At 41.0% G+C, this 24,867-nt stretch overlaps 1 protein-coding gene across 7 annotated transcripts in view; it reads left to right on the top strand.

The window, feature by feature from the left end:
- The window catches only part of pleca (plectin a), a 96,764-nt gene that overhangs the window by 59,139 nt on the left and 12,758 nt on the right, over nucleotides 1-24,867 (top strand). For 6 of the 7 annotated variants that reach the window (XM_080863849.1, XM_080863854.1, XM_080863855.1 and 3 more), the window contains exons 2-31: nucleotides 804-865; nucleotides 5,384-5,473; nucleotides 7,467-7,544; nucleotides 7,633-7,725; nucleotides 11,473-11,639; nucleotides 14,315-14,430; nucleotides 14,773-14,879; nucleotides 15,199-15,318; nucleotides 15,427-15,522; nucleotides 16,052-16,179; nucleotides 16,762-16,855; nucleotides 16,950-17,104; nucleotides 17,264-17,630; nucleotides 17,989-18,066; nucleotides 18,248-18,409; nucleotides 18,500-18,604; nucleotides 18,707-18,802; nucleotides 18,959-19,084; nucleotides 19,267-19,419; nucleotides 19,589-19,743; nucleotides 19,836-19,962; nucleotides 20,815-20,998; nucleotides 21,168-21,188; nucleotides 21,774-21,931; nucleotides 22,021-22,199; nucleotides 22,304-22,442; nucleotides 22,530-22,886; nucleotides 23,098-23,181; nucleotides 23,267-23,371; nucleotides 23,945-24,043. In XM_080863849.1, coding sequence (XP_080719975.1) covers nucleotides 804-865; nucleotides 5,384-5,473; nucleotides 7,467-7,544; nucleotides 7,633-7,725; nucleotides 11,473-11,639; nucleotides 14,315-14,430; nucleotides 14,773-14,879; nucleotides 15,199-15,318; nucleotides 15,427-15,522; nucleotides 16,052-16,179; nucleotides 16,762-16,855; nucleotides 16,950-17,104; nucleotides 17,264-17,630; nucleotides 17,989-18,066; nucleotides 18,248-18,409; nucleotides 18,500-18,604; nucleotides 18,707-18,802; nucleotides 18,959-19,084; nucleotides 19,267-19,419; nucleotides 19,589-19,743; nucleotides 19,836-19,962; nucleotides 20,815-20,998; nucleotides 21,168-21,188; nucleotides 21,774-21,931; nucleotides 22,021-22,199; nucleotides 22,304-22,442; nucleotides 22,530-22,886; nucleotides 23,098-23,181; nucleotides 23,267-23,371; nucleotides 23,945-24,043 — 4,001 coding nt within the window. The remainder of the gene's footprint in view (nucleotides 1-803; nucleotides 866-5,383; nucleotides 5,474-7,466; nucleotides 7,545-7,632; nucleotides 7,726-11,472; nucleotides 11,640-14,314; nucleotides 14,431-14,772; nucleotides 14,880-15,198; nucleotides 15,319-15,426; nucleotides 15,523-16,051; nucleotides 16,180-16,761; nucleotides 16,856-16,949; nucleotides 17,105-17,263; nucleotides 17,631-17,988; nucleotides 18,067-18,247; nucleotides 18,410-18,499; nucleotides 18,605-18,706; nucleotides 18,803-18,958; nucleotides 19,085-19,266; nucleotides 19,420-19,588; nucleotides 19,744-19,835; nucleotides 19,963-20,814; nucleotides 20,999-21,167; nucleotides 21,189-21,773; nucleotides 21,932-22,020; nucleotides 22,200-22,303; nucleotides 22,443-22,529; nucleotides 22,887-23,097; nucleotides 23,182-23,266; nucleotides 23,372-23,944; nucleotides 24,044-24,867) is intronic. The other variant, XM_080863853.1, reaches the window with a different exon arrangement.

Below are 24,867 nucleotides of genomic sequence, written 5' to 3'. Positions count from 1 at the left end.
TTTTTTGTGCCACAGACCGGCCTTTAAGGTGTCGCGGATAAATACAACAAAATAAAATCATACGACCAAGACAAAAACTGTGGTGTTTTGTAAACATAATAATAAACGCGAATTCACTGTGTAATTGTGTAACTTTATTAGCAACGTCCTCCTGAAAAGTGGCAACAACATTGAGAGTAACATGCTCTCTGGTCACTATGATAATGCGTAAATATTTCTTTCAAAATAAGACGCACAACTACCGAGTTAACAATAAAACCTCTGAAAACCATGAATTTCACCCCTGAGCCTCAAGACTCGCGGCCCGGTACCAAACGACTCACTGACCGGTACCGGTCCGTGGCCCGGGGGTTGGGGACCGCTGGGTTAGATGGCTGTATGTAGATGGTGGGCAATGCATGTACTTCTGTGCAAAAGTCACAGCCCAAAAAGTTTGGGAATCATTGTTTCAGACTTCTCAAGCTTGATATGGATGTAGTTCCCGTGTCTGTGAGTTATTCAAGGAAACTAGCCTTTGATGAGTATGATATTTAAAGTGATTATCTGCCATTAAGCTAGCATGCAAAAAAGAATGACTCCTCCTGTCTGCTGGCAGGTTAGACAGTCGTAAAGTAGTTTGTTTTGGAAAAGCCAAATACAAGATTTCTTTTTGGGGGTTTTTAATAATTGTGCTTATGGTTTGTTTCCGTAAGTCTGGACCACTGAGTTTGTAATACATGATTAGTGATAGTTGTTAAAAATGCAAAATCCCTTAAATTAACACCATAAATTAAACAGAGTGTATATTTGCTGTGTTTCCACAGATGAACGGGACAGAGTTCAGAAAAAGACCTTCACAAAATGGGTCAACAAGCACCTTGTGAAGGTAAGTTCTGCTTCAAACAACCCTCACCCATGAAAATACATACATTTCACTGCAGATAGATTAAAAATCTCCAAAAACCTATTAAAATGTTAAGTTTACGTCATGTGGAGTTTATAACTCAACTGTAATTCTCCATGGTAGGTAAAAAGGTCTCCTGCTGTCCTCAAATAACACCAAAAAGCTGGACTTTCTTTCATATCCCATCTGGTTTTAATAACTTAAATTACACAAAAACGTTTTCTTAGGAGATGCGGCGCTATCTGATCTCACTGCTGGGAAACATTACCTGAAGATAAAACTGGAAGAGAATCTGAAACTAAATCAGATTTAGATTCTCCACACCTCCTTTTAAAAGCTTTGGAAAAGGTGAACAACAGATACAATAGCAACCGCGCTCTTTCCGTTAACTGTATGCATGTGAGGGGGTGAGTCACACGCACCTGGCCTCACTTTAGCTTGGCGCTCGGGAAGAGCGGCATCGTTGCCTGGGCTCGGTCAGGTTACGCATCTGGAATCCAGATGGTCGGGGCGGCTCATCAGGACTGTGCAGGGGGACAGGAAACTCCAGGACTCCACGTTGAATTAGTATTTGATTCAGTGTGAGGCGATCAGTGTTAAATACGTCTGAAACAACACTCAACAAATGTTCTGACCCTTACCCTTAAAAGGAAATGCTTCTAACTAGGTGAGGAGCAAAGTCCTGTTACAGTAAGAAATATTTTTGGTAGCTATCACTTAGCAGATTATCCCGACTAAAACAGCTTTCATAATAGCAATAATTAAACTGATTTATTAAGCATAACACCAAGATAATAACTGGTTTCAGCTTCTTAAATCTGATTTGCTGCCCATAAATTTTACAGTCAACATAAATTTAACATATCTTAGTTTTGCACCGATGGTCTGACAAAATGAGTGATTTAATATCTAATAGATATTTTCAGTTCTGGGAACTTGTGGTTCTCTGTGTAATTCAGAGGATAATCAAGTGATTAGCAAGATATAGGAGCCCTGAGTTTCAGTTCACTTCAATTTAGATTTAGCCAAATCACAACAACGTCTCTAGGCGTGTTATGCTGGAAAGTAATGGAGAAAACCTAGAGAAGGCCCCTATGAGCAGCACTAAGTGATGTGGGAAGGAAAGAACAGTGCAGAGCCAGGTTCTGGGAGGTGCAGCCATCTGCTGTGACGGAAAAGAAAAAGGAGAGCTTAGAAAGATACGAAAAAACACACACTGAAAGTGAGAGAAGACACAGTCTAATGCGAGGCAGCAGTGGTAGATAAAAACCTTGACAGAAATGCTCACTGCATCATGGGAAGTCCACTTGCAGCCTAAGCCTAGAGCAGCATCAATAAGGGATGGCTCAGGGTCACCTGATCCATCCTTAACCACAAACTCCAAAATGAAAGTTTTTTTAAAATGTGGAGGGAGTCTGTCTCAGTAAAATGTAAGAACATTTTGAACTAATGAGCTACTGGTTCGTAATTTTTATGTAGTAATTAGAAATAAGAATAATTTAAAATGTATTTTTGCTGCCTTAAAACGTAATGATTACTTGTAATGAAATGATTTCATGGGTGCCTTTAGTTCGTTAGTTTATTCCGAGCGACCATCCAAAACCTAAGGAAAGTCCAAATTGAATTTTCACATCTATGACATAAGACAGGAAATGTTTACATTTGAGTCATTTTATGAGTCACTGTGTTACTCATAAGTGGAGAAGGCAGGAATTTCTTAAAAGAATCCTTTAAAAAAACAAAAAAACTTGTCATGTTGCTATGACAACAGGAAAATAATAAAGAAATAAAACGCTAACTTTGTATGTTGGAATCTCAGGTTTCTAGTATTAGCAGGTGTTATATTTCTATAAGCAGATTGGTTCTGTCTCATAATTATTTTTTAAATAGCTGAAGTATAAACGTGGCCAAAGATTTAAATAATGAAGTCAGCGTGAGTCAAAAGCTCAGACCCAAGACTGCTGTAAACACTCAGCTTTAAGCATTTTTCTGCTCTTGGCTCCTTTTGATGTTAATAAGAGCTCCTATCCTTATATGATCATCCGTGTGCCTGAGGCCCCGCCCACCTGAGGCTCACACCTTCTGTTTGCAAAGAGCAGCCTAACAGAAGAAAGTTGCTTTTGATCAGGTTATATTAAACAAGTTATTTTTAATATTTAATTTAAAATTGAACCATCAATTAGGGAAAGAAAAAAAAACAGTCCTATCTGGGCGGTGTCAGCTGGACCTTGTTGCGTCTCTACAATACTTTCATGTTGATGAATCCTTGTTTTAACACGGGAAGTGAAACGTGTTAAAGAATGTCTGCTGTCGTCCATGTGTATCCTGTGATACCGGGCTCCGTCCGAGATGACTCCCAGGCTTTGTCCATAGTCACTGTTTATTTCTCGGGTAATCCTTCTGATTTGGGTCCAAAAGACTTCAGGCAGTCTGGCCCTCAAGTCACTTTGGACTCATGGTCACAACAGAGTCATGAGATTAAACTATGAGGCCTGTAAGTCTCACGGTCAGCTGTCTGATAAATGCTATCTACTGTAGCTTGTTTTACACTTCACTTCAGATTGTGAGGAATGAAAAACAGATGCTGTTCTGTGTTTTATAAATCCTTTTTAGCTGGGTCAATCCCACTGAAACCAGTGCAGATCATAGAGAACTAGGGCTGCCACGATTTGTCGACTAGTCACGATTACGTCGACTATCAAAATCGTCGACGACTGATTTAATAGTCGACGTGTCGTTTGAAGCTTTGTAAGATCGCAAAAGACGCAGGAATAATAGCAGGATTTAAGAGTGTAATAACGGACTGAAACAGAAGATGGCAGCACAGCATGTACAAGGATGCCAGCTGCCGTTAAACCCCGAAGAAGAAGAAGCAGCTGTGTCCCAGAATTCATAGCGCGGCCCAGCTTAGTTTCCAACAATGGCGGTAGCTAGTTAGTTTTAATATTACTCTTATTATTCTTTCTGGGTCACAAAATAAACGTTTAACATATTTTCAGGCGAGAATGTAGCTGTGTAAACCTCAAATATCTGCTCAGTTTATCAGGACACCACATATTTTCAAAAGCGCTCCGACGTTTTCGGAGACGTCTGTTACCCACTAGCTCGATAGCTAGCCGGGGGCTAGGTCACTAGCGCCGTGAGAACAAATTGTTTTCAAACCCACCGCCGTCTTTCGCGACTCAGGTTAAATATATATGAGTCACTTAGATAAATTAAAAATGTTATTGTTTGGCTTTTTTTTAGTATTTTATTTGTTCCTGAGTAAATCGGTTTGGCTGAGATTAAAGTTATAGTTTTTACACAGCTGAATAAACGTCAAGCAGACAGCTGATTATCAGAAGTGTGAGATGCTGGAGAATATACTCCGGTGTCCTGTTATATTTTAGATAGCAAGGAGTTTATTAAACTTTACCGAAACAATCTGCAAATTTCATTAAAATTGAATAAACTATCATCTTGTCTTTATTTTTAGTTAGCACCTTAAAAGCTTAAAGCTGTAAGCTAATGATAGTTATATAAGAGCAGATGCTGCTGGTGCAATAAGCTGTAGTTTTACGTCCAGTGGATGATGATCTGATTAGTCGACTAATCGCATAAATAATCGGTGACTAGTCGACTATCAAAATAATCGTTTGTGGCAGCCCTATAGAGAACTAAAGTACATATAATAAAATTAATACAGCGACATGCACATGTTTCTTTAGTTTGAGGGATAGAAGGAATCAAATTAAAGAATTTGAAACGGAAAGCAGCTGACTGTCCTTGTTTATCCATCAAATCACACCATCTGTCTCGCTGTTCCCACTGTCCTTTTATGTTTTACATCTTCTCACATCAAACTGTTTCTTCTTTCCATCCTTCACCCTGTCCTCCTGTTCTTTCCCACCAGCACTGGAAGGCAGAGGTAGGTGCTGTCTGTGAGCAGAGAGCTGCGTGGACACACACACATTTGTTCCTCCCTGCATGTTTGTGTTGACATTTTTACCCTCCCTTGCCCTCTCTCCCTTTCATCCACCCTCTTTTACTGCTAACCTCTGATCCTTCCCCTCGCTGACTTCAGCTCTTTTCTGTCTACTTTTGGAGCATTTTCTGCAGTGCAGCATGTGTCTGCATGTTCTTTGGCTACAACAGCTCAAAAGTGTAACTACAAATAATAGTAAGGAGCACCCCTTTTATTACTGTGGCAGGTAATAAAAGGGGTGAAATCCTTAAAAAGCCAGAGCAAATTGCTTCTGCAGAAGGCAGAGGGTAAAAGCAGTCCCCCCACTGTTGTGTGTTCACGTTTTTCTTTTTATCTTAATTTGTTTGTAGATGAGATTTGTGAGTTATAAAGTTACATTTTGTTTTCCGTTGTCAACTGTGAGGAACTCTCAGCAACTGTTTGTGTCGTGTGCAGTGATTCAGCACTGGTGCTGACATCATGGGAGTCTGAATGAAAAAATAATGTCCCTGTATGCATCAATACTGATAAAACTGGTTTCTTTCCTTTCTTTCCAGGCCCAGCGACACATCACTGACCTGTACGAGGACCTCAGAGATGGACACAACCTCATCTCCCTGTTGGAGGTGCTCTCTGGAGAGACTCTGGTAAGCTTTTGGTGGTATTTCACTTCCGATATTAGAATTTGTGCTTCTTCTGTAACCCCCTTGTCTTGTCTAGGCATTTCTTATCATCCCAGCTCTACTGCCCTACTCAGCGTATTTGCTGTAATCTTTGTTCTACTGTCCAGTCTACTCATTGTTAATTCAACTGCTTTAAATGTTTATAAGGCAGATATTACTCTGGATTTCTTCTTTCCACTTCTGCATGTGTTGACTTTAATTCTTTAGAGATTTTTGGACATTTCAGTACATGCTGAGGCTGTGCACACTCTTTTACTTTACTTAGCTTAGCACTAGTCTTTTTGGGAACACACCTTCTGGTGATGTAACCTTAAAACACTAATTTCATTCTTTGCTTCCATCGTTTAACCTCTCTGCACTGACTTGTTTGATCCCTGGTTTTTCCTTTGTCTAATTCCTGTTTGCTGACCTTTGCCCTGACCTTTCCCCCTTTGCCTCTGCCTTCCTCTCTTGCGATGCTCTTGCTGTGGTAGCCGAGGGAACGTGACGTTGTGAGGAACGTGCGGTTGGTGAGTGGCGCCTGGACTGTGGCTGGCCGCCTCCGCGGGCGTAGCATGTGTCACCACCCCAGGTGGCTGCTGGGTCGTGCATGATGATGGTCACACTCCCTGTGTATTGTCCCTTTCTGTGTCAACATTGTCCTCTTTCATTTTGTCAGTGAGTTGGCAGGTTCAGGAGCCATGATAGGAAACATGTGGTTAAATTGGTGGCTTTATTCAGAATATTTGTAGTAATTATTTTAGCGTTTTCGTAAGTAAACATTAAAGTTAGCTTTCTTTAAGAATAGAAAAGAATAAACTAGAAAAATATACTGTTTTTGTTCTTAATGTAGCTTTATGTCCTTACCTCGTTAAAGGGCTGTATCATAAAAAGTGCAAAGACTCCACCCATAAAAATTAAGAAACATGCCTGATTTAATTTGTCAAGTCTCACCTTCAAGATCTTCTCCTGGTGCACCTCTGGATCACTTCCAGGATGGATGCCACTTTTAGATCACTTCACCATGGAAACCACATTATGACTGCTCGTATTTGTGCATCAGCAGTTTCCCCAAAGACCTCAGTGTGTCAGTATGTTTAGACTTTTCATGTCATGTCTGGTCTCAGATCCAAAGACAATTATATCAATGGAAAATGGCTGAATATACCAGCAGCAGTCATAGCATGTGCTTGTGCAATGAGGATTGATTTTGAAAACATTGCTAGACATTCCTGTTATATAAAGGTTGATTGACTTGGGAGATTTCCAGGATAGAGAGTATGAATTTCTATCTTCTGTTATAATACTTATTTGTAGTTGATTGTCCTTGTCCTTTTAATAACTGTTTATTTTATTATCAGTTTCAAATGGTGGTTTCTTACACTGTAGTGAAATCAAAGTCACTACAACCTAATTCTGCAGCTTAGAACTTGGAGCACGAGTGCATGTCAGGATCGCCACTCCTATAATTTCTAAGGCTTAAGAGTTCTTGAACCTTATGGAATCTGCTTGATTGGATTGCACTGCAGCTAAAAACAGAAAAGCAACATTTATCAGTCATCAGTTGACTCGGGGCAAAGTGTAATAATCCATTATCCTGGGAGCAGTGTTTGAAAGGTCTTGGAAAAAAAAGAAGAGTTGTGACTGATGATTGGGAGAATCACTGAGAATGTTTATCATTCATTATCATGCTTTCACCTGCAGACATCTTGGCTGGATCTCTGATGCACTTCAGGGTCTTGTAGGGTCAGCTCTGAACGCTTTGATCACAAACACGCAGAATTTGAATCACACTTCAAATTTGCTTTCTTTTAAATTTAAGTTTTCGAGTCCATGACTGTGAAAATATGTACAGTAGAGAATGGATCTTTGTGTTACTGGAGCCTGAAACACCTGTTCCTCAGTCATGGGGCTTTGCTGTTTGCTGACCTAAAGTGCTCCCTTCACTTCATGTTTGGTCTCATCTGGTCTCTTACAGCCTCGGGAGAAAGGCCGTATGCGCTTCCACAAGCTGCAGAATGTCCAGATCGCCCTGGACTTTCTCAAACACAGACAGGTAGTTAAGAAAAATAACAGTTTCATATTATGTTTTATTTTACTTAGTATTCAGCACAGTAAAAATATTTGTATCCACACCCTTTCAGGTCAAACTGGTCAACATCAGGAATGATGACATTGCAGATGGAAACCCCAAGCTGACCCTTGGCTTGATATGGACCATCATCCTTCACTTCCAGGTAATGTAGGACACTCATAAGTCATTTTGCTGTAAATTACTGTATGGCAGTAAAGCTAATCTAGAAGCAATTGGCAGTCACTATGATAATGCTTCTGGGCAATCTCACGTTAACAAACCAACCTTTACTCAATGAATGTAGAGAGAACTGCAGTTTTTACTGTATATGGAACACAAGAGACACCTATAGAATCACAGGCCAAATCTAATTAAAAAACATAAATTAGATAAATGGGTAAAGGTAATTATTATCCCAAAATTAAGTTTTTTTTTGTTCCTTATTAAAACTTTATTTACAAACCACAGCTCTGACTCATTCCACAGCAGGTCTGAACAAACATGCTACTTCATGCTGAGGTTGCCATGATACCATAAATGCAGTGGTTAAAGGACTTAATGATAATTATTAGCAATGATGTTTTCACTCAAATTCATGAATAATTGCACTTAACTGTTCTTTGGAAAGGTATTAATGATTTATCATTATCAGCACGACTGTCGACAGTGACCAGCAACTGATTAGCTGTTAGCATGTCTATGCTAGCTACCTATAATTAATTTGGCTAATAACCAACAATGGGATTAGAGACCACACTTACTATTAGCTTCTCCTATTTTAGTGATGAACTGCACAAAGAAGCCTTCCTGTTATCTAAGGCTATTTTAATATGGCTTGTCTCTGTAACAGCACTCGAACACTTTAGTTCAAAACTTTCTCGATTTTTTTAGCACGAGTAGCAAAGCAAAGCAGCAGACAAACCTTATCTGTACTCTTGCATTTGTGCATAAATACAGTTGGGTCGAGTTTCCTGGCTTAGCTGTTATAAAGAAGCTGATTGTTTGTATTGATGGTGTTTCACTGTTCTGTAGCTTTACAGTCAGGATTTTGTAAGTGCCCTGGCTCTGCTCAAACTCCGAGTTCTCAGCATGTATTCAGCATGAACTGACTGATGCCTGATGGGACAGCTGAGTCGTATCTCCTCAGCTATGATGTGTTTTACTTTTAAACTGCACACTTAATAGATCTGATTATTCCACTGGATGAGTAACATGCGTTTTATACTTCATTGTAATTATTTTGCTTCTGTTTTCTGTTATTAGACGTTTGGCAGAAGATGGATTGTCACATGCCTGTGAATTTCAGATGCATTTTTATAGCTATATAGGTTTCCACCAAACTAAATATAAAGTTTTAACTTCCTATTTCATAACATAAACAGTATAAAATTGCTTATACTGCCTATAGCAACACACGCCACATTGGAAGAATCAGTCGGCAGGCAGATGTCTTCCTCATCTGGGAGAAAAGAGTGGGAGTACTTTCTTTGATGCTGTAATGACTGTGATGTTGAGATGTGCATGTGGGATCAGTCTCTGTGTCCCTCAGTATGACTCAGTGATTCCCATGGGAAAGCTGGCAGGAGACGTGGAAGCTCAGGCCTTCCTCAGAAGCTTTGCAGTGGGGAAAACAGAAATGGTCACTCACTGCTAATCAGTGCATAAAAGGTTGAATATTCTCTTTGCTGTAAAGCAGTAAAGCAAAAAAGTCATCTAGCAGACATTATTTCATCAAAACAAATCCAGAATTTTTTTCAGCACATGCTGTTATTAAAAACAATGGTGAATTTCCTCTGAGCTCCCCAGGTGCAGCTCACAGCTGACTAATGCACACAGGTGATTTGTCTATTAATAAAAAAAATAATGGTCCGGCTTCGTGACAGAGAAAGAGGAACGTTTTAAAACGAGAGGCAGCGAGGGTGGAGGTCCGGTTTCCACCCGCTGTCTGAGTCATTTTGTGCCCACGATGTAGCACAGGGGCTTCCCTCGTCAAGGAAAAATAACATAAGGAAGAAATGCCTTCTTTTTCCATTCTCCACCCTTTCCTGTCAAAAAAATGTAAGTAAAATTATTACTTCTGCTGTGACTCATCAGCCTTCCCCAAAACACTGGAAACGGATTGTGGTGGCGAAGCTGCGCTCGTTCCACTTACACACCATGAAATTTTAGAGCGATGGAAGTCACTTAACCCTAAAACAACCAAATGATTCTAGCGACTAAAACGACCAAGCGAGGTCCTGCAGGAACGCTTACTTTATGATATCCTGAAATTGTTGTAACGGCATTATGATTTTCAAGCATTTTTATGTATGAATATGAATGAACTGGCGACTCCGTAATACTTTTACTTTAATTTGATGTTGATCAAATTGTCATAAATATTTTAAATAATATGTACAGAATAAGTCAAAATATTTAAAAATACAGAAACATCTGAAAAATAGTCAGAACAAGATTCCTAGTTGTAGAATAATTACCAACAATTACAATAAAATCGTTTAAAAAAGCCTACATCTCCATGATGACAAATGAATCCATAAAACTAACATTAGATTGACAAATCCATGGCATGTACATGTTTACTATTGAAAATATCAGAATTGCACATATGATTCCACCTGATCACTTAAAGCTTAATGCATCACCAGCAACTAAAATATAGTAGACTCATCATACTCTTGAATGTTTTCTGGGTCTTATTGTTGTTAAAAGTCAGAAGGTTCTAATACAGAGACAACAAAAACTTGCTGATGTTTTGTTAAATCGTGCAGCAGGTTGTTTTTTCTGCATTGAGAAAAGAGGCAAAAAGAGTTTTCCAAAAGATTTCCTTTAATTGTTACAGCATGTGCGTAGTTTAGGTGAGACCTCCGCCCATCTGGTACGTGAACCAGGCAAACAAATACCAAAAACATTCAAAAGCACCATTTGTACCACACTGGGAAACTTCTGGGTGATGGATTCATGCTAATGGTCACACTCCGTCAAACAGCTTTAAAATGTGAGCAGTAAAATTCATGTCCAGGAGTTCAAAAGCTGAAACTCTAAAATGTGGTCTATTCTGTCCTTTCTCTTCTTTTATGAAGATCAACCATTTTGCTGTGGGAAACGTTGGTAGCATGCTCGTGTGACTCATAGCTTAGCCTCGCAGCTCTTAAAAAAAGACGTTTCCTGTGGTGTTTCTGCTGCACGGTCCAACTTTCGTTTACAGCTACTGAGACATTTATTGTAAAGTTTTGTTTGGCACAACAACACTGTAACTTTAGAAGATCATCAACTCAGTTGCTCATAAACAATTTCGCTCTAAAATTACTGTTTTCTGCTCGTGTAATTAAAAAGCATCCTCCAAAAAGCGAGCTTAATGGATGTCAGGAGCTCTCCGAGCAAAAGTGCCGTGTAACATTTGAGGTTTAAAATGTGACTCATCTCAAATCTGGAAGAAATGAGCAGGGAAAGTTTTACTCTGCCCTCCAATTAGCATTTCAGTCTCAGTTAATCTTTAAATGTGAAACTCAAGACAAGTTGAAAAATAATAATCATCCCATCCATCCATTTTCTGCCGCTTTCTCCGTGTTCGGGTTGTAAGCAAAGAAGTCTAAGCAGAGACATTAGAGTAAATGTCATCAGCCACCACCTCCAGGTCTTCCAGGAAAAGAAGACCTCTTAATAAATATCACCTTTTAAAATTCCTATTATATAGTGTTGCATCTCTGCCGCTTTCTTTAAAGGAAACAAGAACAGGAAAAAAATGGTAGTGTACTAGCTAATACCACCTTTGTGCAAGAACTGAATGGGAGAAAGTTGTCTAGAAAAGCCACAGACGAGCTGTGAGCACAGTAACACAAGTCTAACTGATATGAAAGGAGATCTCTGTAGTTCGTATGACTGACTGTTTGCCCGTCTTGCCCTACAGATCTCAGATATTCAGGTGAACGGTCAGTCGGACGACATGACGGCCAAAGAGAAGCTGCTGCTGTGGTCTCAGAGGATGGTGGAGGGATACCAGGGCCTGCGCTGCGACAACTTCACCGGCAGCTGGAGGGATGGCAAGCTGTTCAACGCCATCATACACAAACACAGGTGAGCAGCATCCTCAGTGAGGTGTTTTGATTTTAACTCGGCCTTGCGTGAATAGAAATCATGGCCATTTGTAGCACAGAGGTGTTTTTCAAGCGTCACAGACACATTTTCTAGTTGGAAAGACTTGCCTGGACTTGGGGATCTTGTAACACCGCAGGCAGGAATTTTACACGTTTAACCTTTTGCATATTTCACGTTGTTGTTTCTTCCTTTATTTATCGGCATAGATCCAGGCAGCAATCCTAAATTCATATTTGAATTTGGCATTCGTGCAGTGTTGGACTTGTCAGGACACAAATATGGAACACTTACTATAAATCAAACATTAAGAGAAAAGTCAAGGGAGACTTCATTCATTATTTCATTCATTCATTCTGAATTCAGATATTTTGTAACTAAAAACATTTCCTTAAACTCCAGTATTTAACATTTATGAGTTACATCTAAATGCATGATTTTCAGCAAACTGTAACTTTATTAGTATAATTTCATTAGTTAAATTATGTATTTTTGTTTGCGTCTTTAATGCTATGATTTACTGGGACACTTAATTTAACTTGTGAGCTCTTATTAAGTCCACCTGTGCGTGCCTTGCTGTGAAGGAGGTACAATAACTGAAGCAGTAATAAACTGTCTCTTCAGATATTCTGTTATGATATCTTTACTTTTCTTTTTCCTTTTTTTGTGCATCGTTTTGCACATGCTGCTTGTGCTTGAGTCACAACTGAAGAATTTGTGTTGACAGATACCTTAACAGTTGGTGATTAAATACAGTAATTAACACTTGCACAGTAAATGCTTTTAAAAGCACTAAATTTTACTTTCAGGCACAATAAACAGCTTTTAAATAAGGTAGTTTAGGCTAAAATGTGTCAGACGCTGTACTGTACGGCATAAAAGGATGCTTTAAAAACCATCTGTGGTCAGTTTGTGCAAAGCTATTTAAGTTTCTATAAGAGTAGAAAAGACGTATATAAAAGGATATAATTGACCATGTGGCTTGCAGGAGTTTTTATTGGATGTAACATAACTTCCAAAGAAGCTTAATCAGATTTTCTGCTGTTCAACATGTCCCAAACAATCTCTGGTTCATCAAAATAAGGTTAAATAGAAAGTAATTCGGATGGAAATGCTTTATTTTGTTGTATGTATGAGTAAAAAATAGAACAAAATAAACCATTTGCTGCTGTTCAAAACTGTCACTATAAGAAGTGTCGTGACTTTAAGTGTACTACAGCTGCCGTTGTCCTTGTCAGTAAGGAAACTGGTGTTTAAGAGCCACCCATCAAACCCGAAGGAGGTGACTATACGCTCGAAACATGTACTTTGGGTGGAGTGCCACTTTGATTCTGTTTGCACAAACCTCCAGCTCCTGCAGCACATGGCAGACAAAACAGCACACTATTAGAAAGTCGACTTGAGCTGGCATTATTCTGTGAAATAAGAGACAGAACGGGTGTATCATATTAAATTGAGGAAAAAAGGGCTGCCCTGGAGGTGGAGGCTTGGCAGGTTACAGCAAAACGCTAGCACTCGAACTCCTCTGCCACAGTTTCTTTCTTGGTAGAGGAAGAGAAGGATGTGCTGAGGACTGCAGTGAGGACTCTAAAAAAACAAAATAAGAAAACGGACAATAACTATTTGGATCCCAGCAGGAAGCGGCAAGACTGGAATTTCTAACTGGTTTCCATTGCGTCACGTTTTGGGTTTTTTTTTAATTAGCTTCTGCTTTTGCAAAATCAAAGCTTGGAAACTTGGCTCTTACTACGATGCACAGCCTGAAGAGAAAGTTCCGCTCGAAGAGGCGTCTGAACAGCGCCTCCAGCAGCACGTTGGGCTCCCTCAGTGACCTGGATGAGCGGGTGATCATGTTCTGTGAGGATGTTCCCACCGAGAGCTCATTTGACTCGGGTCAAAGCTCGCACAGCTTATGTGCCCGCCCCAGTCGAGGCTCCCAGAGCGAGGAGCAGGAGCTAGGATCAGAGCGTCACGTCATGCACCTGAGCAGAGAAAGACACTCCTACAGACAGGCGCGCTATGGTGACAGAGAACCCCAAAAGGAGTACTACATACAGAGAGTTGTGGAAGTGTATGGAGAATTTACTGGATATTCTGTGTCCTTATGCAACCTTTCTCTCTGAAGTTTATTGGATTTTGATCCCTTAAGATGCTCTGAGCTTGTTCCCGCATGTTATTACATTGCGGTAAACTTCCTGGCAAAGTGCACAGAGAAAAAAAACTGTCTGTGTTGTTTAATTTTAATCTTCATTGTGGTAGCAAGTCTTGTCTTTGCCTGCCCTTCATATTGTAATAGAGATACTAGACGTGACCAGCTAGCCTCCAGCAACTTGACTCATGAAATATGTAACTTGTATCATTTTAACCTGTCAATAGAGCTTCAGAGATTATTTATCAATTAGTGTTTTCATGAAAAAAATGGGATTATTAAATAGTTTTCAGAAGCATTTTTGCTGATATTTATACTGAAAACCGATATTTTTTGCACATTTTAGGGCATTTTTTATAATTTAACACTCAGATTAAGCCCAACCTTGTTAATTAACCTCATGTTTTCTTGCCGTCATCTATCATTTAAATCAAATCTGGATCAGCAGTAATAAAGTGTATTGCTCTGATTCCGCTCACTGTTCTTCCTGGCTGATTACTGCCTGCAGACCCTCTCTGATCGATATGAGTCAAGTGTACCGACAGTCCAACCAGCAGAACCTGGAGCAGGCCTTCAGCGTGGCAGAGAGAGAGCTGGGTGTCACCAGACTGCTGGACCCCGAAGGTGAGCACAGTCACCCTCAAACATTTAGTTTAGGGAACACTTAAGCATGAGTTTAGTCACTTTTAATTGTAGGCAAAGCGTTTTCCCTTTCCTTTAATTCTCCTGCCTGCACTGCTGTACGAGTGGAAATCTACGTATTAGCTGTTAATAGTTTGATATTTATATGCTGCAAAACGGGAACGAATACATGAGTGAGTGTTTTTGTGTTTTAATATTTCAGAGGTCCCACAAATAGACTTGGTATTCAAGTTGGTAGCTAAGGAACTTCAAGTCACCACTCATCCATCTTTTTCATTTCCCTGAAACATGACAGTTTTTTTCCGTCTTTGTTGCTCTGTACAGATGTCGATGTGCCCCATCCAGATGAGAAATCCATCATCACATATGTGTCCTCTCTGTATGATGCCATGCCCAGGGTACCAGACGTCCAGGATGGTGTCAAAGCCAATGTGAGCCCACCTTTTTGTCATCACTGATTAATTATTCAGCAGCAGAGGCAACATCTCGGGTGCCGCCTTTTATCTGCAGCAGTAAAATGCAAAATATAAATGCAATATTAAGAGTTATTCTTATTTAAATGCCCTGAGCTTGCATTATAGTCATTATAAGCTTGCATTTACTTATTATTATTATTATATGTAAAATACATAGAAATGATCATCCTGTTAATTTTGAAGTTGCAGCCTGAGAAATTTAGCACAAAAGAAATCACATGTGGACAATCTGGAAAACATCAGCATGTAATTATTTTGAACATCTGTGCTTCAGGAGCTGGAGCTGCGTTGGCAGGAGTACTATGAGCTGGTCACCATGCTGCTGCAGTGGATCAGACACCACATCCTCGTTTTTGAGGAGAGGAAGTTCCCCACCAGCTACGAAGAGATTGAGGTGACTAGATCGCGTCCTACAATCTGAAAGAATCAGTGTGACACAGATCAAGTAGCTGACGATCAACGTGTTTTTTGTTCTTTTGTTATTTACGTTTATCATCTGCAGGTTCTTTGGCGTCAGTTTCTGAAGTTCAAGGAAACGGAGCTTCCTGCCAAAGAGGCAGACAAGAACCGCTCCAAACACATCTTCAAGTCTTTTGAGGTGAGATTTCCCAGCAGAACAAAAATCAGCAGTCACAAAAAATATGAAGGGATGAAAGGCTAATATTTTAAATAGTTATCCCACCAAACCGCAGCACATAACAAATAGTCTTGGTTCCAAATACATTTCTGTATTTGTAAACGACAGATAAAAAGAAGATAGATTTGCAAAAGCAAAGTGCAAAACAAATAGAAAATAGTGTCCATTTATTTGCAGTAATAAACTAAAATCCCACCTGTTTTTCCACGCTTACAAAAGTCACTAAAAAAATACATAAATTAAAGGACATCTTTCCAAATACTGCTATGTCCACGGCCCACTGAGCGTACCCCTTCAGTCTGAAAATCTTTTAAGGAAAATCTTCCCACCATCAATAAATTAGACCCAGTTTTATAAATGTTTATTTTTTCCCTGGAGCACAGAATTATCGCTTAAGATAAATAATCTGAGACTGAGCAGAATTTGAGGCCTTAAATGATCACAGATATTATCTTATGTTTTTTTGTATGTTGTTTGTTATCTTTCGCAGGGTGCGGTTCAGGCTGGTCAGGTCAAAGTGCCGCCAGGTTATCACCCTTTAGATGTGGAGAAGGAATGGGGTCGTCTGCATGTCGCCATCCTGGAGAGGGAGCGTCTCCTCAGGACTGAATTTGAGAGGTAACCAGGCTGTTATCCAAACCTCATCACATGCGCTGTGTTGCCAAAGCACAAAACGGCAGCAAAACCACAAAGCATGAGGAAACTGTTCCAGTTTGACCACGAGCATGACTCATCTCCTAATGATAACGTCCACTTTGGCAATAAAATTAAACTGAGTCGGCTTTGTGGATTAGTAAGTACCGATCATATTAGGGCAAACACATGATGGCTGTGTCGTCTCCATGGCAATAGCCTTAGACTAAATAGTCTCTCATAAAGTTGTTGTCTAATCACAAGGAAGGGAGGGCACAGCTTCTAGTTTAGTTGTTTCAGATCATCTCTGCATTGCTGGGCACACACAGCTCAAAAAGGAGCAACAACATGGCTTTCATGCATCAGGGATATGCGTTAAAGTATTTATTCCGCCAGAAGACGGAGTGAGTGCTTTAATATATCCTTTCAAAGTTTTTCTTTTTTAAATTATTATTAACATTTTTACTTTTGAGAAAGAAGAGAAAGTATCCTGTAGGGAAATCCCTGCTTGTCAGTTTGCACTGTTTGAATTCTTTTCTGACCTCTGACCTTTCATCTTCCCTGCAGGCTGGAGCGACTTCAGAGGGTTGTCAGCAAGGTCCAGATGGAGTCAGGGGTGTGCGAGGAGCAGCTCAACCAGGTGGAGACTCTGCTGCAGACGGTGAGACACAAACTCTTAAGGACAGCCAATAAAAGCATCTTTGTGCAAATTATTTGCAGTAAAATAAAGAGATGTGAAAACTTGTCTGTTGAAGGATGTGAGGCTGATGAGCTCAGGGAAACCTGCAAAGCACACAGCAGAGATGGAGGCAGATCTGGAAAAAGCAGAAGGGATGATCCGCCTCCTCTTCAATGACGTTCAGCTGCTAAAAGATGGACGCCACCTTCAAGCTGAACAAATGTATCGCAGGTACAAAAGAAATCAAGCTCTACAGACATCATGGGATTTAATCAATTTAATTAGTCAATTTTTTCCTTTCTAATTACTTTAAATGTCAAACTAGTGAATCTTAGAACTTTACATTTTAAATCGATGAACGTTTTTTTCATCACATGTTTCTGTCTTTAGAGTTTATCGCCTCCATGAGCGGCTTGTAAACCTCCGTAGCGAGTACAATCTGCGCCTCAAGTCAGGTGTGACCATCACACAAATCCCCATGACGCAGATCCCCATGACCCAAGTCCACACGACCCAGGTCCACAGCGCCCAGGTCCTGCAGCAGGCCCCCGTGAGGGTGCGGCCCGAGCTGGATGAAGTCACGCTGCGCTACATCCAGGATCTGCTGAGCTGGGTGGAGGAAAACCAGCGACGGGTGGACGAAGGGCAGTGGGGCTCGGACCTTCCCAGCGTGGAGTCCCAGCTGGGCAGCCAACGAGGCCTCCATCAGTGTGTGGAGGAGTTCCGCTCCAAGATAGACAGAGCCAAGGCTGATGAGGTATGTTGGCACCAAGTATCCGCGACAGTGTTGTAGATGAGGCAGAGAGAGATTTAATCTCAGGAGGAAAATTGGTATTTGGCAGTAGAGCGTTAGCTTAGTGTCCACCTCTGAATCGCTGCACACATCCTGGATTTTTCCGGCAATTTGTGTAAAAGAATGAGATTTTGCAAAGAGGTGGATTTAACCTGGAAGCCTTATGTTTCATAAATGAGACACCAGCAATGACAAGCAAAAAACGTGTTGGGTAGTTATCAACTGAAATGTGGACTTTCTGTGGAAATTGTTGAACAGACTGAACTCTCATCAGTAGTTCTTCTTAATGATCTCTTTCTACGGCGTCTCTCATCTGTTCCAGAGTCAGATTTCACCTGCCAGCAAAGCTGCTTACCGTGACTATCTGGGAAAACTGGAGCTACAATACGGCAAGCTCCTGGTAAATACGAACGAGTCGCTAAAATCAAAAAACACTGTTGTCTTGTAGAGAGGTCAAACTCGACAGCTGTTTTCATTGAAGTTCAGAAACACCCTGAAAATTTTCCTTGATGTTTTAAATACCATCCAGTTTTCTTCCTAACCCTGCAAAAATGTTTCCTAACGTGTCACCATTACTGTAGAACTCCTCAAAGGCTCGCCTGCGCTACATGGACCAGCTTCATGCCTTTGTCACTTCAGCAACCAAAGAGCTGATGTGGCTGAATGAGAAAGAGGAAGAGGAGGTGAACTACGACTGGAGCGAGCGAAACACCAACATGGCAGCCAAGAAAGAAAACTACTCGGTACAGTAATACTGAGATGTTCTTGTGGGTTTCTCATTTCTTGTTATGACGATGGTACTGATATGATTGGTTGTCGTTTCTGTGGAGCAGGGTTTGATGAGAGAGTTGGAGCTCCGGGAGAAGAAAGTGAACGGTGTCCAGACCACAGGAGACAAACTGCTGAGGGACGGACACCCAGCCAAGAAGACCATCGAGGTGGGACGCTGAGCACATGTTGTTGAACTTTAAATATAAATTATTATTTTCTTCTCATATGTGCTTTTTCTTCTCTCCCCTTCCATCCTTCCTCTTCCTCAGGCCTTCACTGGAGCCCTGCAGACTCAGTGGAGTTGGATCCTCCAGCTGTGCTGCTGCATTGAAACTCACCTGAAAGAAAACACTGCCTACTATCAGGTATGATTATCAGCATGACAAGGTATCCACACTTAAAGACTGCTCTCCGCATGTCTGGCGAGTTAGCTGGCCGTCACTAAATCTGTCCCTTTCTGCAGGTTTTTAATGTGTTTTAAACCACTGCAGCTTAATTGGTCTACTTTTCTCTCGATCCAGTTCTTCTCTGACGTGAAGGAGGCAGAGGAGAAGATTAAAAAGATCCAAGACACTATGAAGAGGAAGTACACCTGCGACCGCACCATCACGGTCACACGGCTGGAAGATCTGCTTCAGGATGCAGCTGTGGGTTTATTCACCAGTGTTTTGCTCCTTTAAGCTCATCCAGAAACTGTGAACTGGCAAACAAATCCACACCGTTAAAGCAGCATGAAATATTTACTCTTCTGTTTGTGGGAGCTTCGTTTTAGGCTGCATGTCTTTGAATTATTGAATTAGAGTTTGAGAATTTTATGTGCTCTTCCCAGGATGAGAAAGAGCAACTGAATGAGTTCAAAACTCACCTGGAAGGCCTGAAGCGGAGAGCCAAGACCATCGTCCAGCTGAAACCACGTAACCCTGCTACTCCGATAAAGGGAAAGCTGCCCGTCCAGGCTGTTTGTGACTTCAAGCAGATGGAGGTAAGCCATAGACTTCCTAAGTTGTTTATGGTGAGTGTGAAATTCTTAATTGAGTTTCAACTTGTGTCCTGCTTTGGTTCACTTCTATTACGCTGAAAGGACATAACATTAAAAAAAATATACAGTAAAATCTAGCCAGTTATGAGCTGCTGTTTTCATCTTCTTCCAGATCACAGTCCACAGAGGCGATGAATGCGCTCTGCTGAATAACTCGCAGCCCTACAAGTGGAAGGTGCTGAATGATAAAGGCAACGAGGCGTCTGTCCCATCTATCTGCTTCCTGATTCCACCCACCAACAGGGACGCTGTGAACAGTGTTGCCGGGTGAGTCAAAGAACACCCGGCTGAATTTGTAACGCATGCGCACGTTTGTGTGTGCACACGCTGGAGACTAACCTCCACCTCACGTTCTTCAGGCTGGACGGAAACCTCCAGAGGCTGCAGAACATGTGGCAGACGCTGTTTGTGGACATGAAGAGCCTGCTGTCCTGGCAGTACCTGATGAGAGACATCCACATCATTAAAAGCTGGAACATCAGCATGGTAACAGCACAATGTGAAACCTTTCGGAAAATAGTTTTTGGTGGTATCAATGAAAGCAGGGCTGAAATGACTGCTGTTGGGGTGCATTTTACCTCATTTTGCAATAACATTAGATTTATGCCTGTGAGGCAGAAAAACTCTAATGGGGCTAATAATAGACAGCAAAACTTCAAAGATTACTCAGCTGCACATGTTATGCAGAAATGGAAGTGCGAACTGTGTCTAGACGGTATCTGAGGATACGTGGAAGGATATCTGGGTAAGACAGATTAAGATTAACTCAAGATCCTGTCAGTAGATCTGCTGAACAGAACAGTACACATTAGTTATTCTCTAGTATATCAATTTGCTGTCAAAACAGTTCATAAAAACTTCCCCCCAAAATATTGATAGGTAACGATTATGCATGTGCAGATTTGTTGTTACGATCAATTGATTTTTCTTCAAAAACATTATGAAACATTATTTTTACTTGGTTTATAGTTGATAATTGGGGGCAGGGATAGCTCAGTAGGTAAAGTGGTCGCCCCATGATCGGAAGGTCGGCGGTTCGAATCCACTTAACGGCTACCCTGAGGTACCCCTGAGCAAGGTACCGTCCCTACACACTGCTCCCCGGGCGCCTGCTTAGTGGGCTGCCCACTGCTTCACTGAGTGAATGGGTCAAATGCAGAGAAAAACAAGTAATTTCCCCATGGGGATCAATAAAGTATCCATTATTATTATTATTATCATTATTATTATTATTATTAATTGCACTCTCCTCGGTACTGTACATACAGACACAGCTTTCTATTGAACTGCTGTTTTCATAATGTTTAATATCAGCCACCATCCTTGTTACCACTGTAGTTTAAGACGCTGAGGGTGGAGGAGTACCGACTAGCACTGAGGAACCTGGAGCAGCACTATCAGGACTTCCTGAGAGACAGCCAGGACTCCCAGATGTTTGGGGCTGAGGATCGTATGCAGGTGGAGTCCAACTACAACCTAGCCAACCAGCACTACAACACAATGGTCAGCTCTGCAGAGCAAGGTTTGCACAGTTTCTTTCTGAAACATCAGTTTCTTTTATCACCTCAGCATTTCCTGAAACATTTTCATGTCTGTGTTCTGTTTACATATTTTTTAAAAATCATTTCTCATTTGCACGAGTTGTGTTTCAGTCATTTGTGTGTAAGTTGACCGTTGCATTCACATTTCAGACTATGTGCCACCCAGAGCAGGTAAGGTGTTTCCAATAAAGTGGCTGATGTGCGCTAGGAGCTTTTGACTGGCTGAGAGCTGTTGTTCTGTCATGTTTCATTTCATGCTTCACCTCAATCAACTTAATCATCCTCATAGATTCTGGGAATCCCTCCTAACATCACTTATCAATGCATTCCTGTCTCTGTGCATGGATTTTAATGGCAGCTGATCCCCACTATTAATCAACGAATGGAAAAAGCACTTAATTGATCAAATTAACACATATGAAATATAGCCAACATGGAACAATTAATGCATGAAGAAGTACATTCAGTTTGCAGATCATGGAAAATTCTAATCTAGCTTAATGAGATTTATGATTTTTTTGAGAAATCAGAATTTTTTTTTATTCTTAGGAAGTTAAATTGGTTAACAAAAATTTAACCATCCAGAGAAACACAGGCAATTCTGTGAAATAACTGCTTTAACTTTTAGGATCCTGAAACTAATACTGCACCTCTTGCAGTTAGTTCAAATTCTTAAATTGCTAAAAATGGCTTATATAAAGAGATTTAGTCGTCTTTTAAATACATATAAAATCCAATATGTGTTGTTCCAACTAGGAGAGCAAGACGAGACTGTGTGCAAAACCTACCTGACGAAGATCAAGGACCTTCGGCTGAGGCTGGAAGGCTGCGAGAATCGAACGGTGACGCGTCTCCGCCAGCCTGTCGACAAGGAACCACTGAAAGCCTGCGCCCTGAAGACGGCAGAGCAAATGGTGCAAAACACAAAGATGAATGCAGAAATAAATATGAGTAAACAATAAGTGGTCGTCTAGCAAGTTATCTTCCTGTTTGTTTGTAACAGAAAGTGCAGTCTGAGCTGGAGGGCTTGAAGAACGACTTGAGCTCCATTGCTGAAAAGACCGAGGAGGTTCTGGCTTCTCCTCAGCAGTCCAGCTCCGCCCCGATGCTGCGCTCTGAACTGGACATGACTCTGAAGAAGATGGATCATGTTTACGGCCTCTCCTCGGTCTACCTGGACAAGTGAGGCTTAGCGATTCTCCCAAGAACTTGCTGATGGATTTTAAGCCACAGCTATGTGTTTGCGTTTTTTTGCTGTTCCTAAAGTGCGAACATCTTGTTTTCAGGCTGAAGACGATCGATGTCGTGATCAGAAACACTAAAGATGCAGAAGACACGCTGAAGAGTTACGAGACTCGTCTGCGCGACGTCAGTAAAGTTCCTGGTGATGAGAAGGAAGTGGAGGATCAGCGCAGTCAGCTGAAGGTATCAAGATGTTTCTGCATTTTCCAGGTTTGTTTCTGTGTCAGACTGCTTCATTTTTGTGGTAATTTTGCTGTTTTCTGTGTGCAGTCCATGCGTGCCGAAGCAGAGGCCAACCAGGTGATATTCGACCGCCTGCAGGACGAGCTTAGGAGGGCGACGGCTATGAATGACAAAATGACGAGGATTCACAGCGAGCGCGATGCTGATCTGGAGCATTACCGTCAACTGGTCGGAAGCCTCCTGGAGCGGTGGCAAGCTGTGTTTGCACAGATGGACCTGAGGCAGCGGGAGCTCGGCCTCCTGGGGCGCAACATGAACTCCTACCGCGAAAGTTACGAGTGGCTCATCCGCTGGCTCGAAGAAGCGAAGCAGAGGCAGGAGAAAATTCAGGCTGTGCCAATCGGGGACAGCAAGGCTCTCAGGGAGCAGCTGGCACAGGAGAAGGTATTGTAAAGGGAAAGAATAAGTTGTGTGGGGCAAAGCGTAGAAGAGTCATCATGCCCTCTGGTGTTCACTGGGGTGTCACAAAAAAATAAAAAAATTCACTCCACTTATATTTTTGACTCCCCTGGTGTGAATCATGCTTGGTTTGTGAAGTATGCACTGAAATAGTTTCTAATCATGATATATTCTCTGTTTTAAATCATATTTACAGAAACTCCTGGGAGAAATTGAGAAAAACAAGGAGGAGGTTGAAAATTGCCAGAAAAATGCAAAGGCTTATATCGACTCTGTCAAAGTAAATACTGAAAATTTTCAACTTTTAAAAAAATAAAAGTTTGCTGCTTAACTTAACATTAATTTTTCCCCCTTCTTGTTTTCAGGACTACGAGTTCCAGATTTTGACCTACAAAGCCCTCCAGGATCCCATAGCATCTCCTCTGAAAAAGCCCAAAATGGAGTGTGCATCCGATAACATCATTCAGGAGGTAGGCCTTACAAACACAGCTGTTGAGCTGCCAGCAGTAGGTGGACCAGGTGTTCCACTTCATGTGGACTGAACAGCGTGTTTATTTCTTATTCCTCGTCCAACATATCGGGACATGTTTTGATTGACTCTAGCTTTCAACAGTCAGACACAGCAGGACCAACAGTTTTTGAACAGTCTGGCTGTGAAGGAAGTAGGGGAAGCTTTCATGATGGTTAACCTGTCACTGTGTTTAGCTGCCAACAGGAAAAATCTGTGCAAATCTCAGCAGAACATGATGGAAACTAACAGAAGGGAAACTAAATGCAGCTTCAATAAAGATCTATAAGCTGCTTGTATTTAATTATGTTGAAGAAGACTGTTAATCAGGCATATTTGTTCTTTAAACATGAAACTAACTCAATGATTATCCCGAAATTGTCACCTCTGCCCATTTTGGCATTTTGGGAATACATTCTGCTTTCTCCTCACATTAAAAGTCAAGAGGAGAGCATCGCATATGAGGATATATGACTAAAAAAAGAATAATCATTCATTCGATTTAGTGAAGTGAATTTTACTTTGTTTTTTTCAGTATGTTACGCTGAGAACACGCTACAGTGAGCTGTTGACTCTCACCAGTCAGTACATCAAATTCATCACAGACACACAGCGCCGCCTGGAGGAAGAAGAGGTAAGTGTGCACACTCAGTAGACACAACAGTGCAGTTAAGTCCTCACTAATGTAATGTATGGCAAATCGTTTTCCATCAAACAGCATCAAAATTGTGTGTCTGTTACCAAGAGTGCAGACATAATTTTAGGCATACAGTGCTGAAGCAAACAATTTCATCCTACTGTTACCGCACATCACATCCCCACTACGCTATATGTCTCTCATTCCCCGACACTATGTGTATTTAGCCAAATCATTTCACACGATCTGTAAACATGACTGTGATTTGGCCCTGAATTCAGTCACATTTTCGAACTGCTCAACTGCTTTTCCAACAATTTAAATTTGATAATCACTTCTTCATTTCTTCCTGAAACCCCCCACACTCGTATTTTAAAGGCTTCAGGCTTCCTACCTTCTCAGATGCATTATTTTAAAATTTACCTTTGCTTCCCCTCCCCACCCTTTTTTCTTCCTTTCTAACTTTCTGTTTTGTTTGATCCCTTTGACCTGCTCGCCAGTGCTTTGTCATGATGAGTATTAATCACGTGCTTAAGAGATGAATTAACCCCAAAGCACCAGGTATTTAAAAACAATCCTCTCAGCCCATTTCATTCGTCTTCACGTCAGATTCGTGTCTGTAGTGAAGGGAAGGTTCACGCGTATTTGGAAATCTTTCATTATTGACAGTGTTCTTGGTTCAGTAATAACTTAGGAACTTTAATTTATCTGGCTGAGCATCAGCTTACTGTAAGATGTTGGTTTTGGAAGTCTAGATATTGTCATTTAATGAGATTTGCAAGCTATTATAATTGTTTCTCTTGCCTTAATAAATCAAATTA

Source organism: Rhamphochromis sp. 'chilingali' (assembly GCF_963969265.1).
Source record: "Rhamphochromis sp. 'chilingali' genome assembly, chromosome: 17".
Classification (NCBI taxonomy): domain Eukaryota; kingdom Metazoa; phylum Chordata; class Actinopteri; order Cichliformes; family Cichlidae; genus Rhamphochromis; species Rhamphochromis sp. 'chilingali'.
The sequence above is the reverse complement of the archived record's forward strand: the minus strand, read 5'-3'. Positions and strand labels throughout refer to the sequence as shown.